This window comes from Vespula vulgaris, chromosome 1, assembly GCF_905475345.1.
Source record: "Vespula vulgaris chromosome 1, iyVesVulg1.1, whole genome shotgun sequence".
NCBI lineage: Eukaryota > Metazoa > Arthropoda > Insecta > Hymenoptera > Vespidae > Vespula > Vespula vulgaris.
The window spans coordinates 11,073,971-11,089,343 of NC_066586.1; the positions used below are offsets into that span (position 1 = coordinate 11,073,971).

At 31.1% G+C, this 15,373-nt stretch overlaps 1 protein-coding gene across 1 annotated transcript; it reads right to left on the bottom strand.

Annotated features, from left to right (window-relative positions):
- Nucleotides 1-2,601: 2,601 nt before the first annotated feature.
- On the bottom strand, nucleotides 2,602-4,591 carry LOC127065209 (uncharacterized). Its single transcript, XM_050997256.1, has 4 exons — nucleotides 4,423-4,591; nucleotides 4,086-4,265; nucleotides 3,783-3,863; nucleotides 2,602-3,605 (listed from the first exon to the last, which is right to left on the bottom strand). Exons 1-4 carry the CDS (start codon nucleotides 4,499-4,501, stop codon nucleotides 3,397-3,399), a joined length of 549 nt encoding a protein of 182 aa, XP_050853213.1. The 5' UTR covers nucleotides 4,502-4,591; the 3' UTR covers nucleotides 2,602-3,396.
- Between the last annotated feature and the right edge of the window lie 10,782 nt (nucleotides 4,592-15,373).

Genomic DNA, 15,373 nt, shown 5'->3' on the forward strand with positions numbered 1-15,373 from the left:
TCGACATCTTTTTTCTATTTCCTTTTTCTCTCTTTTTTATTTCTTTTCATAAAACAGGATTCATGGAAGATCGAAGATACAGTATACAATTTGTAATCATTCCCCTATTCTTTTACGCTATCTGATACAACAGATAATTTTTTTGACTGAAATATTGATATTTTGAAACTTCGAAGAGATAACTTTTGTACAGAGATTCGTAATCGAATGAAATATCCTAAAGAGTTCGATACATTAGATACGTACTTTGTAAAACTTAAGAAATAAAAGTAACGTATTTTAATCCAATATAATATTGAAATTGTTAAATAATCATGAGATAAATCTTCATTCAAATCTCTTCTTATTGTGTATTTTTCAGACATTTCTTTCAAATCTTTAAATAAAAAGAGTAAAATAAAAATTAAATCTTCGATAGATCTGAATGCTCGATCGAATGATTTATCACGGAAAGTAGGAAGCCATTACCGACGCAGTTCGAATTGAGGCAATTTCTACTTTTTTCTTTCTTTCTTTCTTTCTTTCTTTCTTTTTTTCTTCCTTTCTTCCTTTCTTCCTTCGTAGAAGAGAAACGAAAGAAACGTGAATGGAGCTAACGAGAGGATAAGAGTCATCCCGGTGGAAGCTCTTGTTTACCAGGCGGAACGAAAGAAAGGACGGTAACACGTCTCCTTGTCGGTGTATCCGCGTATTTGCACTTTACATGCCGTGACTGCAAACCGATGGACGAGAGTTTCGCTGCAAACGGACTTTGTCCCTTCGCTAGCGATTTATACGGAAAATTCGTTCAAGAGTTTCGTCTAATTCGTGTCTGAAGCGTTATAGAAATCTCGCGTTAGCTTTCACGTTCCATTTGTATATATATTTATATATATATATATCATTTTTATTTATTTTTTCTTCGTTATTTTCTTGAAGGAAAAGACATGGATAAAACAGAAAATCACATTGAATTGAAGAAAAATCTGTAGATACAACTTTTATCGATTACCATTCATTCGCAAGTTTTTCAAATAACAAAGTATTTTGAATTTATTAGAAATTGTATATCGTTTTTATTTATTTTTTCTTTGTTAGTTTTTTGAAGGAAAAGACATGGATAAAACAGAAAATCACGTTGAATTGAAGAAAAATTTGTAGATACAATTTTTATCGATTACCATTCATTCGCAATTTTTTCAAACGACAATATTTTTAATTTATTGGAAATTGTAGAAAAAGTGCAAGAAGAGATACGCCAGAGGGAAGATGCGAACGGTACTACCCTGACAAATTACGAGAACGTTGCTTTCTCATCCATAATATTGGAAGTTTACGAGGTTTGACATAATCGAATTTTGTTTACCGCTTCATAGGACGGCTTATGAAAATCTGGAAGTAGATATTGGATATAGTATAATATTCGGATAGTATACGATGCACGTATGTGCGTCTCGTTCAACGAAACGTCCAATAAATAAATTAATGTAAACCGTAGTTTCTACGTATCTACTTGTAAAATGAGAATGATATTCTTTTGGAATGTTTTTTTTTGTTATATACATATTTATATAGATCCCGAAAAATTTTTGTGGATGATAGTCATTTTAAATCTTTCATTAACGAGCAGATATTTGGAATTTTATATAATTAAGTCGATAATCCATTCTTCATGGACTTTAGAAATAATTCTAATGCTATCGATAAACGACCATAAAATATATGATTAATTATTTATCGTAATTTTTAACAACGTGATCTATTAATTGAATTTTAAAATACATGAGAAAGAAGCAAACGAGATTTTCGTTCATATCGGTAACGTTGATCACACGAGAGAATTGTGCTTACGTCTATCTACCAATAATCTAAACGTAGTCGAGTATCGTTACTAACGAAATATGAACTTTTATATAAAGCTTCTATAATACAACGTTAATACGCGTATTCACCAGCAATCGGTATATTGCAAGCAAAATTAATAACTTCCTCCAAATAGTTCACCGGCGAACCGCGAAAATTAATTGGAAAGCTGTATCGACTAAAAGTTTCGAACTTGCAAACGAATTACCTATAATTTTTAATAAACGGAAGAGGATAAAAATAATTGATCTATATATAGCTATCTATCTGTTAATTTTTTATACCATTTTATTTCCTCCTAGATAACTTTTTAAGTTGAGAAAAATTTCCGATCGTACCTTCGAAAAATTCGTTCTCAGATATTTCGAGTGACGTATTCCTGATACTTACTCAGAAAATTTATGAAGGGAGCACGAGAATTCCCGGTAGATCGCGGTACCCGGAAGCAAACTGGAAAGAGATAGATAGATAGATAGAGAGAGAGAGAGAGAGAGAGAGAGAGAGAGAGAGAGGAGGTAGGGTTTGGTCCGCTGCCGTTGGCAGATGCTCGAAGAATTTCCCACAGCATCGCGGCCCAGTTTTACATAACTCTATAGCATTATCCGCGTAAGCGTAACGCGATTCCGCGTAAACTTACGTTAGTTGTGCTTTTGACGGACGTTGAAGAACGCACAAAGTGCACAGCGGCCGAGAAAGTCGTACACCAATCTTCGTTTATCCCGCAAATCGTTCTCACTGGGCGCATAAAATGATAAAAACTAATGTATTTCCTTTTATTATCGCATACATATCATTTGAGACATATCGTTGTTGTAATTTTTGTTGTATCTAATATCAGTCTCGATATAATAATAATGGAATTGTATTGCTTAATTTGTCATTATCGATTTTTCAAAGGCACAACGACAATTATATTCGAATTAATATATATAGAACTTGCTTTATCTATCCATTTTTTTATTTTAAACTTCGAAATGTATCTATATTTATGTGAGACGTGCTAACGGATTTGTTTCTAATACAGGTTTAGAAACATGACATTTCTAAGTTGATATACCTATACAATTGGAAGTATACACGACGTATAACTGTTCCGTGTTGGTGTCATGATTGCTGTACCATGAAGAATACACGACGCCCCTCGGTAAATGGTCATTGTACCGTGATCGCGCAAATGGGTCTACCGTTCTTGAATGTGCAGAGAAAATTTTTCACTTTGTTGAAACATTCGAATTAATCTCAAATCTTCGTACTATCCTGCATATACGATTTGACGTTTCATGGAAATTGTTTATTAAAGTTAGAATACATAAAGGATTTTCAATAATTAATACATAATTTATTCCTTCTATGTAATCATTATCAAAATGATTTTCATTTTAACCAAAATGAAAATTCTTACAATTTTAAATTTTGAAAAAACAAATTTATTCTCGAAATATGACTATAATGGCTTTAATATTTTTCAATTAGTACCTTTATTACCTTATTTATTTAAAAATACGATTAACGGATTATATTATAGTCATAATTAACATGATAATACAATCTTCTCTATCTTATACGCAATAAAATTGTAATTAATGGTAAAAGTAATGATATCATTCCCATCTTTACCATATCCGAAGAATTGCATTGATCAGTTTGACAGAATTCTATATTACAACTTCTTATCTCTTTATCTACATTTATTATACCTTCATCTAAACAACTGAAAGTTGTTGGAGTACATCCTCGTATTATTATATTCTCAACCATAGTTCCTATAACATAATAAATAAAAATTCGTATTAGAATGTCTAAATAAGCAAATATACTTTATGATAAATATGTATTATGAAACGAAAAAATATAAGGGATTTTTTAATAATATCGAGATTTTAATAATCATATCAATTCGTATGGATATTAAAAATAATTTATATATACATGTTGCTTACCATTTTGTAGAGTAAAATGTCCAGTAAAGCATGAAAATGTATTCTCTTCAGCATACGTAATGGGATTTGGATTAATTGGTGCTACATGTGAACATATAATAATATTAATAATTTTCAAATACAATGAGTACAAAATTATCAAGGAAGTATAAGAAAAATTATAAATTATTATCCAAAATAAATAGTTATTTATATCAGAATTTCTTGAATCTAATAACAGTATAATATAACTTTATATATATATATATATATATATATATATATATATATATATATGTATAAACACAATAACATTAGACATACGTTTTTCCTCCCCTTCAGGTGTATTTGGTGATGTTGAATTTGTAGTTGAACTTGTAGTTGATGTTTGTGTACTTGAAGTTATTCCACTTTCAGCTAAACAATCTTTGATATGCGACGACGAGGGATTGGCACAACTAGTATCGTTTAGTGAAGAACACTCGTAACACTTTAATCCCTGACCTAATGGAGACAAGAAAGAGAGAAAGAATTATAACTTATTCGAATAAACATCTGTTCTTTGATCACCAAATAGAAAATCATTCATTTTCTCTTCTTTTTCTTAAAAGTAAATTTAAACGAACAATGTTAAAAGTGATTAAAATACATGAACGTTTACCAAATTCGATTGATCCGAGAAATAAACCCGTGAAGAAAATACACAACGCAATTTGCGTGTTAGATCGTCTTTGTGACATGTCGTACGAATTTTTTCCGGACTTTCACGTAATAAGTTTAAACGCTTCTCTTCGACTGACGTGAAACTCCGAGAGAACAAGCATATTTCATTAATCCTTATCGCTTCTTCTCTTCGATCAATTGGCCTAACATTACGGTTTATCTTGATAGAGACCGCCAATCGATATCGTTTTCCTCGATGAGTCGTGATTAAAAAGACTCCTTTGGAAAAACTTTATCATTCCGCTTTTCCGCTTGTCCGTTAAACCAACCACCATGCTCATATCGATAAGATATCGAATATTATCTATCGTATTGCCGTTCTTCTTCGAAACTTATGCACGATCGATGATAGGATCGATACCATTTTTCTTTTTGCTAATATGAAAAATCATTCGTCATTAGTACAATTATCAATAAAATTAGTAATTTTTGATGTAAGTACATATATGTACTTCTTATTGTTCGACGGAATCAATTATAGGGATAAAATTGCGAAAAAGAAATTACAAAAATGACGACTCTAATCTTCATTTGTAACTACGATTTCAAAATTACATTTTAAAAATTAGTACCATTGGCTTAATCCAGGTTCTTGTACTATTTATTTTATCGATCTTCCATAAATTTCCTTTTTTAGTAACGAACATGGTAGAAATTCTAGGGAGGATAGTTATAGAATAAATCATAATTTACATACGTTGAAAATAGAGGGAAAGATATGCGAGAAAGATGGGGGTCTATTGCGTCGTCAGTGCGTGAAAGTATTCGCTTTCAACGATGAAGCAAAGGAATAACAATGATCGTGGGGGATGACTAGGTGTCATTAGCACTTTTACTTGTGGTGCAGATTACTTCGTTTCAAAAAATGTTGAAAAACATTTGTAAGGAAGGAAAGAAAGAAAAAAAAGAAAACATTGCAAAAGAAACAAACGTTCGTAATTAGAATCGTCGAATTTTGATCATATGCAATCAACTAGCATCGACATTCGAATACAATGAATCATTCAAGATGATCCTTCATCGAACATTTTAAACAATGGTATGTTGGTACGCTTGAATCAAACGTGATACAATGCGATACAAAAGGTTTTATAATCTACGCTGTAACTAATAATCAGCATTATCATTTTCTGTTCACGATGTTATTGTAATATAGATTACAAAGACTATAAAAGTTGTTTTAATTTAATTTTTTTTCCAAACAAATAACTATGATACATCTTAATAATAAAAAACGAACAAATATGAAAACTCATTAAAAAATTTATCAAATTCGTGACTCATACTTGTACTTACGTTTACATAGATTATGGTAAGTTTAGGTAATCATCGTTCGATACGATACATTTCGCTAAAGGCCAAGATAATGTGCACGGTTTTAACATCGAAACCTGTTACAAACAACAAACCTTCGAAAAGGATTTATCGATGACCCTAATCTGTATCGTGCAACGAGCCAAACCAACGAACGAAACGTTTTCAACCAACGGAAGTTGTCGTTACGATCACCGATCTGCATTCGCTTCGTGATGGTCGCACTGTTTCGTCGATTTACCTTGCAAATACTTCATTAATCAGTGTGCAAAAGTGTGTCAGATACAACACGAAAATACCTATTGATACTTAGGAAATTTTGGTATTTATGGAAGTACTCCAACGGTTATTGAATCCCATATTCGATGATTACTTTCTTTTTTTTCTTAGTTTACTATTTTAAACCTAAAATGATTGAACCTAATGAAACTATTGGTATGAATTTGAAATTTAATAATTATTTTTATCGCAAGTTGAACATTTTTCTTTTCATTAATTATATGTATATGACGTATATGTGTGTATATATGTGTGTATATACATAAATATAAACATGTGTGTGTCATATACATATATGTATATTTATATATTTATATATTTATATAGTATGTTTCCGAATGTAGAAAATTATAATTAATTTTCTACCAACGTTATAACAAATACAGGTAAATTGCAATCAGTGCACAAAGCTTACTTTGATATCGATAAGATAGTATTTGAATGGTTTGTATCTCGCGGCTGATGAAAAATGTCCTATCGCTATGTCGATAGTTTCAAAACAAGAGTAGATAGCAATATATCTATTACGAAGTATCATCGTTATAACGCAACGTAACTGGAAAATTGTCAAGGTTATAACAATTGCATGTGCAAGATAAAATAAATTAAAGATAATGAAAAGAATGGAAATTGTGAAATTTAGTATTACAGTTGTTAGAAAAATACGTGGAAGCTGAACAATATAAAGAAAAGTTTTACAATATTATGGCAATCGTAACTTCTCGATAAGTTTTTTCATCTCCACAAGCTTTCTCGTAAGAAAGACATAGGTCTGCTTTTCGCTTATCCTTATAAATTTTAATTTCGTATTACCATGGTATAATCGTACATCCATAAGTGTGATGCATTTTATTATTCTAGCAAGATAAATATGTATGTGTGGAAGACATAGCAGTGCGTCGATATAGTAAAATAAAAGCAAAAATTTATTCGTCAGTTTGTCCTCGTTGCTTTTTATATTCATCATTCAAATCAATTCTCCAAAGTTCCTTGTCTTGCGAATAATAATGAAATTCGTATATAAAAAATTGTTTGTCTATATTACATACTTACAAAGCTCAGATAGTCAGTTAATCGTATTAATTAAATTGAAATTTCATTATGTTCAGAAAAATTGACGTATACCAATCAGTAGATCATCTTTATTCAATTTTAAAGAAAAGTATATCTTTTGTAAAGAATATTCGAATGAAATAAATGGTTCTATATAAAAGGATGATACTCTCTTCTTCGACTAAACTTTTATTTACAACATTTTTACTAATTATTGTTGCATCGAAATATATATACCTATATATCGGGTAAATCATCTAAAACTGGTAACATAAAAATATTTATATGTAATATAAATATATATATTTCAGTTGCTTTTTATGAAAGAAAGGACGTTTTAAAAAATAGTATGTTTTTTAACTATTTTTTAAAGAGCTGATGTATTAGAAATTAAAACTTTTGATCAAAGATCATATTTTCCAAAGTATAGCCATCATTGGCATTTCTTTATATGCCAAACTTGATTCTTTTACTTATAGAAAATGTATAAAATAGATCAAATTCAAAACATTTCAATTATAACAAATACATGAAACTGTAACCGTGAACAAGAATATAATCGTTATATAATAATTTTCACTTCTATTATATCCTTCAAATCAAATGTAATATTCTTTATAAAATGTCTTCTATCTTCAAAAATAATCGAGTTATTAACGATTTCAATTTTAGATGACTCACTTGTTATATATGTGTTAGATGTGTGTGTCTGTGTATGACTATGTACAGATTAACCTATAAAGGAACGAACACTACTCAGTGAATCCCGCAGAAAGGTGAAAGCAACGACAGAGAAAGCATCGTCTCATTGTTGCTTCAGGTTTTACTTTACCACCCTGACCAACATGGGTCATGGCATATTTTACGAGTCTGTCTGTTTCAATGTCATGCAGGTGTGTCGAACTGGCATTTTCCACAGGTGTGAATCAACTTAATAAGAATTATATGTGTATGTATGTGTGTATGTATGTATATATATATATATATATATATGTATATATGTATATATGTATATATAATAAATATATATACATATATATGTACATACACATATACATTATATATGTATGTTATTATTTTGTTTTAAAATATTAAAACTGATGATAAAATACACACAGACGATTGTAAAACGTTTAAAATATTATTTAAGAAGTATATATATTCAACTTCCTCGATTCCCCTGTTGTGGGCTCCGATTTATAACATTCCACTCCCACGCGTCTGCAATTCCCAGCGTGACTAATATATCCTCCTAATTCGCATTAGCCGCAAATGCGCCCTTAATGAGGGTTATTCCGTGCGTGAACTCGAAGGATAGAGGGATCGTCTAGAAAGCATTGTGTGAAGTTCGCAGCAAGCATTCGAAGACTTCTTTTTTTAATTAACCTTCGTATGTCACAAAGACTCGTAAATAATGTGTGAACGAGAAAGAGAGAGAGAGAGAGAGAGAGAGAGAGAGAGAGAGAGAGAGAGAGAGACTACAATGCTATCATTATAGGATAAAACACATTGTCCTGAAAAATATCTATTTTAATAATTTTATTCTCGCTTTTATAACAAAAAATAATTATTTCGTTGGTATAGTGATATTGGTGGACTTGAATAATGATACTTTAGTTGCTTTTTGATTTAATGTCGGATTTTATTAATAGTTTTATTGTGAAATATATTCCATAACGAGAAGTCATTTTCGTTCCTACTACTTTATTTTTTAAGTCACCGTATTACTTTACACACTTCTTTTTTCTCGTTTGATAGGAATTAAATCCATTGATACAGCAAACGATATTTATTGGATACTTGATCCTTGTATTGAAAATCAATCAAGATAGCGATAAGAACAAACATTTTTTTCAAGATTGATTAGAAGTAGTGAGAAAATAAAATAATGCAAACAAAGATAAGAAAGAAAGTAATGAATCTTCTTTGCCATCGATATAGAATTGACATCATATATTTTCATAAAATCGATACATTCATTTATCTCTATCGTTAATATCACAATCATCCTACCGATGTACATATTTTGTTATATCAAAAGGATACGAGCGATGTTGATTCCGGAAGTTGCGTGCTTTCTAATCCAGAAAACAGGAAACTGAATGTATCAGAGATAATTTTTTATACTACTTGGTTTTGTACCACTAGGAATTTTTTCATTAGAAGCTATTATCTATATCGATAAGACATGGAAGCAGATAAATCAATCTGTAAAAAATATAATAATAAGAAATGATACAAAAATTAATGTATAATATTTTTACGCGATATGTTAATCTTAATGATCAATTTTGTAATTTAAAAATGGAAATAAAAAATAACTGGTTTTTCCTATTCTAGCATTTTAAAAATTATAATTTCAACAAGACATTATTTTTATAATACGAACTAGTGAATTACTCGATAACGCGCACGCGCTCATGATCGCTGACTAACGATATACGCACATAAATCGATGTGTTTCGCGTTACATAAATGAAAAAGTAAATGTAAAATTTGTATTTCGTTCCATGTCATTTAAATCATACAAATCTATATCATGATTACACGACAAATTTGTCAAATATAAAAGAATATACAACGTAAAAAAATGTTCGTGCATTAGTTATATTATTCTATAAACATAAATATATTTTGTTTATCTATAATTGTTTTCCTTTTTATATAATTTTTTTTCTTTTTTCTATAATTCTTTTTTTCTTTTTATACAAAACAATACTATATCATAATTCTTACATATATTTATGTTATTAAATGCAACAGAAGAATAATATATAAAATAAGTAATAGTTCATAGAAAAGTATGTAAAGAGATTAGATATTCTCTAGAAAGCGTTGCTTCGTAAAATTTTTATTTCTTTTCATGAGGTCATCGCTAGTATTAGCAAACATTGTTAACTGTACAATAAGATAAAAACTACATTTAAAAATAATCGATCTTTAAAATTCCTTGTTGAATGGATCATGAGGGTAAAGAAAAAGAGAAAGAAATAAATAAGTCAAAATATTTGTCTACACATAAATAATAAATTCTTTCGTTAAATTGTTTAATTATATTTCTTAACGTTAATCAAAACTAATAAGTACGATAAAAATATTTAGCGTGTATTTTAAAATATTAAATTTTTAAGATATTACTCTTCATGAAAATAATTACGAACGATTAAATATATCTTAGCTGATTAAAAACTACTAGACTAGAGTCTTAAGAAAGAACTTAGGGCGAACCTTACAATAGTTCTAGGCACTTTGAGAGGAGAACTCAACCGGTGGCAAGCGATCGAGCAAGAACTCGAAACGTGACGCGCCTACGTCGAAGGATTACGCGAAGTAAGGCTCACGGCCAAGTTCAGGGCCAACAAGATCGGATCTGCCATTAAAATTACAAAACGAGATTCCACGTGCGTTCTCTCTCCGTTTATGCTTCTTTTTCTCTTTCTCTTTCGACTTTCACTACGTTCTCATCGATCGATGTCAAAAGTTCTCGCCTACAGTTTTCAATCGTCGTTAACTCGATCCGATCGAACAACCGGAAACATCGTCCAATCGAATATTTATTCTTATCGATTAAGTAAAAAAAAAAGAAAAATTGTCTACCCACAAAGATTTCTATTTTCGATAGACGGTACTATCCTATGTTAATATTTCTCATAATATTTAGAAAGTCATGTTTTGCCGTGTGTAAAGATATAAGAAAAATATTACTGTTACGTGAAATCGAACATCCAAAATTTATGGGTATTTAAACAACTTTTGCCAATCTTTCCTAGTCGCGGAAATATTCTTTTCTGAATTTATTTACGCAACATAATTACGATCGAAGATAAACTCTATTCTAAACTCTCTCTCTCTCTCTCTCTCTCTCTCTCTCTCACTCTCTCCCTACCTATCTATCTCTACCTATCTCTCTTTATCTAATACATACTAATGCAAACAATATATAATGTAGTAAATTATATAAATTTCTAAGATATAAAAATGTTTTACTTATAATAAAAAAAAAAAACGTCGAACTCCCACTCCAATCGAAATTGCCATAATGGAAATTGTTTCATAAACTCTTACGATTATTGAAACCTCGGCGTTAAGATCGCGAACGCAGTAAGTCCAAACCCGTCGTAGAGCCTACTACATGCAGGTTCGCAGGGAGGAAAAGACATCGGTGGCCAAGTTCAGGGCTAACAAGATCCGATCCTGTCCTGACTCTTTGCTCGCTCGAAGGCAGCCTCTGCATAAGGCCCACCTTTTCTCTTCGCGCAAGAGAGAACTCCACGTAAAACCTCGGCGTTACTTCGACCACAACCTCCCTCTTCTGACTACTCTTTTCTTTTTTATTTTCACGTGTTCAGAGTTGCCCGCCATTCACTCGTTTTATCTTTGTTTCGACTCTCCTGTCTCTTTCTCTCTTTCTTTGCCCATTACAGTCTCATCTTCTTATCTTCTTCTTCTTCTTCTTCTTCTTATACTTCTACTTCTTCTTCTTCTTCTTCTTCGTCTTATACTTCTTATTCTTCTTATACTTTTTCTTCTTCTTCTTCTTCTTCTTCTTCTTCTTCTTCTTCTTCTCTTTTCAGTGCCTTTTAACGCAGACACCGTATCGTTTCTCTCTTCAAATGACATACGTTCGAGTACACTCCTTTAAATCGATTTCATTAACACCAATCGACCAAGTCAATATTCAATAAATCAATACATTTATATAATAACATTTGATAATGTTTCTTTTACATAAAATTTAAAACATTTCCATGTCGTATCTCTTGGATTAGATATTATTTATTTTATGATTTATGATGATGATAGTGTGATAAACATCAACGCATGAATTTTATGAATGTTTTAAATTTACAAAACCAATTGTCTGTTATGGAATGTTAAATGGGAATATTTTTTTTTATTTTTATTAGTTAGAGAAACGTTTATTATTTGTTGATTGTTATTTATTTACAAAGAGAAATCTATTCTCTTTTGAACGTTGTTTTCTCTTAACGAAATCGATAAGGAGGACTGTACTTTAATGCAAAGAGCCGTTTAACTGTCCCTCGACCGTTACTAATTTTAACTCTTTCCAGTACCACCGGCGAATACACACTTACGTGTGTACTTTTCTGCAGTTCGAACCTCGAGGAAAGATTTTTGAACGAGGAAGCGTGAAATGACTCTTGAGCAAAAGAATACGTAATTTCCATGCTGTCTTGGAGATATATTCAAGGATAGAACGGGTTTCAGTTCAAACTGGTAAGGACAAATTTATTTTCCATCTATCTTCGATGAATTATAGGATACGTGTATGTTTTACGGTAGTTAATATTTTTCATTAATCATGCTTGTATAAAATAAATAATTAATTCGTAAACGTCAAAATATTTATTATTACAAAATTATATATATATATATATATATATATATATATATATATGTCGATTTGAATATACCATTGTGCGTTTTAACGTTACTTCGTTACATTTATTAACATAAATGTGTTAAAATCGAAGCATGGACAATACTCGAAAACTGAAATATCACAAAAAAAAGAAGAAAAAAATTATATTTCAGAATCAAAAATCTGTAATATATTTAAACCTAACATTAAAAAATAATTCATTACGAAGACAGTAACGTTATAATACCGATTTAGAAATAGCACCCCTACGAGACATCATTAGTGACGCTCATTATATACCAACAAAACGATCATAGCTTCTACCGATGATCGCTCGATTTCTCGTGGCTTCTTACAACTTGTGGTTCATTTTTTGCTATGATCGTGAACTTTTTGTTCCGTATGACCTTAATTCAGCGAGAGCTACATTATGTACATTATGTACGCATCGAACGGTTAGAAGCATCTAACAGATTCCAGCTAGGATTCTTCGAACGAAATGGAGTTAATGGAGGGGTTCCGAGAGTCGTTGGCAAGAGGCATTTTATTGTGAATAGACGTACATAGGGTTCCCACAAAAGGTAGAAACCGGCACTTTCTGACAATGAAACCGACGACGATGAATCCTGTCGAGAATTCGAGGGCCACTCGGTTGAGTTAGGTATACCGGAATTTCTTACGTGCAGTTAAAAACGTGACGACCAAATTTACGAACCGATACGTATCAACTTGATTCACGTATTCGTTTGACCTATTTGGTATGAAAGCAACGGTTTATTTAAAATTTGTCATTTTCATTCGATCTATTAGAACAAATATTGAATACTCAATAAAAAAATAAACTTTAATATAACTGGTGTATAATATCACAATGAAATAAATTTGTATAGTAAACGTTCGTTCAGTTTGATTAATTTGAAATTTATTATTCGGTTAAATTCAATCATTTTCTGTTTCAGGCTAATATCGAAAGAAATGCGAATTAATTTGCATAACTATATTTTCGTAAAACTTTCTACTAAGTCGAAGAAAGATATCTAAAGAACTTTCTTACGAAACATATCTCATCGCGTTTACTGATCGATCGTTTCTTCGAAGTTTCAATATCTACGATCCTCCCGCCATTTATTTAACTCGTGGTTATTACCATTAAAATTGCGATTCGTCGGTTAGATAAGTACTTATTAGAAGTATTCCAGTGAAATAATCTAATGTGAGAAGGGAGCGAAACTAATTAGAAGGAAATCTCGTAGAAGAATCCAGGAAACGTTGTCGCCAATCCGTCTCGCTTGGTTGGTCAACGTTAAAAGCGTTTAACGCGCATCGAGGAAATGCGCTTTCACGTGACCAGATGTTCTAGGATTTCCTACAAAATGTCCATTGAACTTGACAGGTTGCTAATTTATCGTTGTCGTTATCGATTAATTCTATTTCGAGGGAGGTCAAATTATCGGAGATATCTCTTACGAGATAATTTAAAAATTCGAGCTATTGACTAATTAGTTATATTTCGTGGTTAAGTATCCAAACTGACCTTACGTTGAAAGGTTTCGATACGGCTCACTAAATTCACCAAATGTTCGTCCTTCAACCGGATGTTCGGCTTCGTATTTTCAACCATCCTTTTGTGGGATTGAAAATAAGAAACCTTAGGAAATTTCAATAGTTTAAGTCGATTACATTTTGCGTATTAAAATTTTCTTTAATAAAAGTTTCTTTACGTTTTCATTTTCTTTTTGTTTTTTTTTCTCATTCGTTAAAACTCCTTTCTTTTGTTTATTTGCCGTGTAGATTTTCTTTTATTAAAAAGAAAAAAAGAAGAAGAGTATCCTGAAAGATTCATTCATCATTTTACGAGTAAATTGTATCACATGTAACGACTTCGTGACACAAAAATAACTATCTTTAACTCACCGCTTGGTCATAAATACGTACTTCTAAGTTCAGAGTTTAGATATGCACTAACCCAGATCTCGAAAGTCGCATACAAATGATGCTTGTACAATAACGAGATCAACCATTCACGAGTGCTCTCTGTTAGAGGCAGTTACGTCGGCGAAGCGTAACTTCGTCGTTCGGTCGAACACTTCCAAGAATCGCATTAAACTTAACTCGTTTCTCTATTTGATTTTCGTAAGTGAGAGAATTTCAAAATATTCCTTTCCAACTCGTTCCTAGAACATCTTTATTTTTATTTTATAAACAATTATATGATTTGATATATAAAAACAATTTATTCTGCTGATCCACAATCCAATTTCTTTTCCCTGTTTAAATAAAAATTATATAATATAAAACATATACATGACTAACATTAAGAATTAACAATTGATTTAATGACAGAAAAATCAAATAAATTTATAAACTTCATATATATATATATATAAAATTTATAAAACATTGCAGAAAATTAATTCAATCATATAGAAAAAAAGAAGAAAATGATCGAAATATTTTTATTCGTCGAAACTCGTTCAGGGAGTTTCGATCGAGTCAATGTTATCTTTATTGTACCAAAGATTTTAAAACATTAGAGATTTGATCCTACAACGGTGTTTGAAAGTGAATTCGAAAGAATGGATGTTTCGCGAACGTAAGAGTATTCGAAACGCACACGTTGAACGTCTACAGCACGAAGGTTCGAATCCCTGAAGGTATTCACGAACCTGAATTCTTCCATTTCTCTTCTCCCTTCGTCCCACCTTCTCGGCTTCTCTCTTTCATGTCTACCCTTCTGCGATTCGCATCCTCTTACTCGCTCCGCCGTCTGCATTCTGGAATGTGGTTGTTCCACTCCGTAGCGATACTACTACCGCCTACATACTTACTACGAAGCCAGTCTTACGCTACGATACCTCTG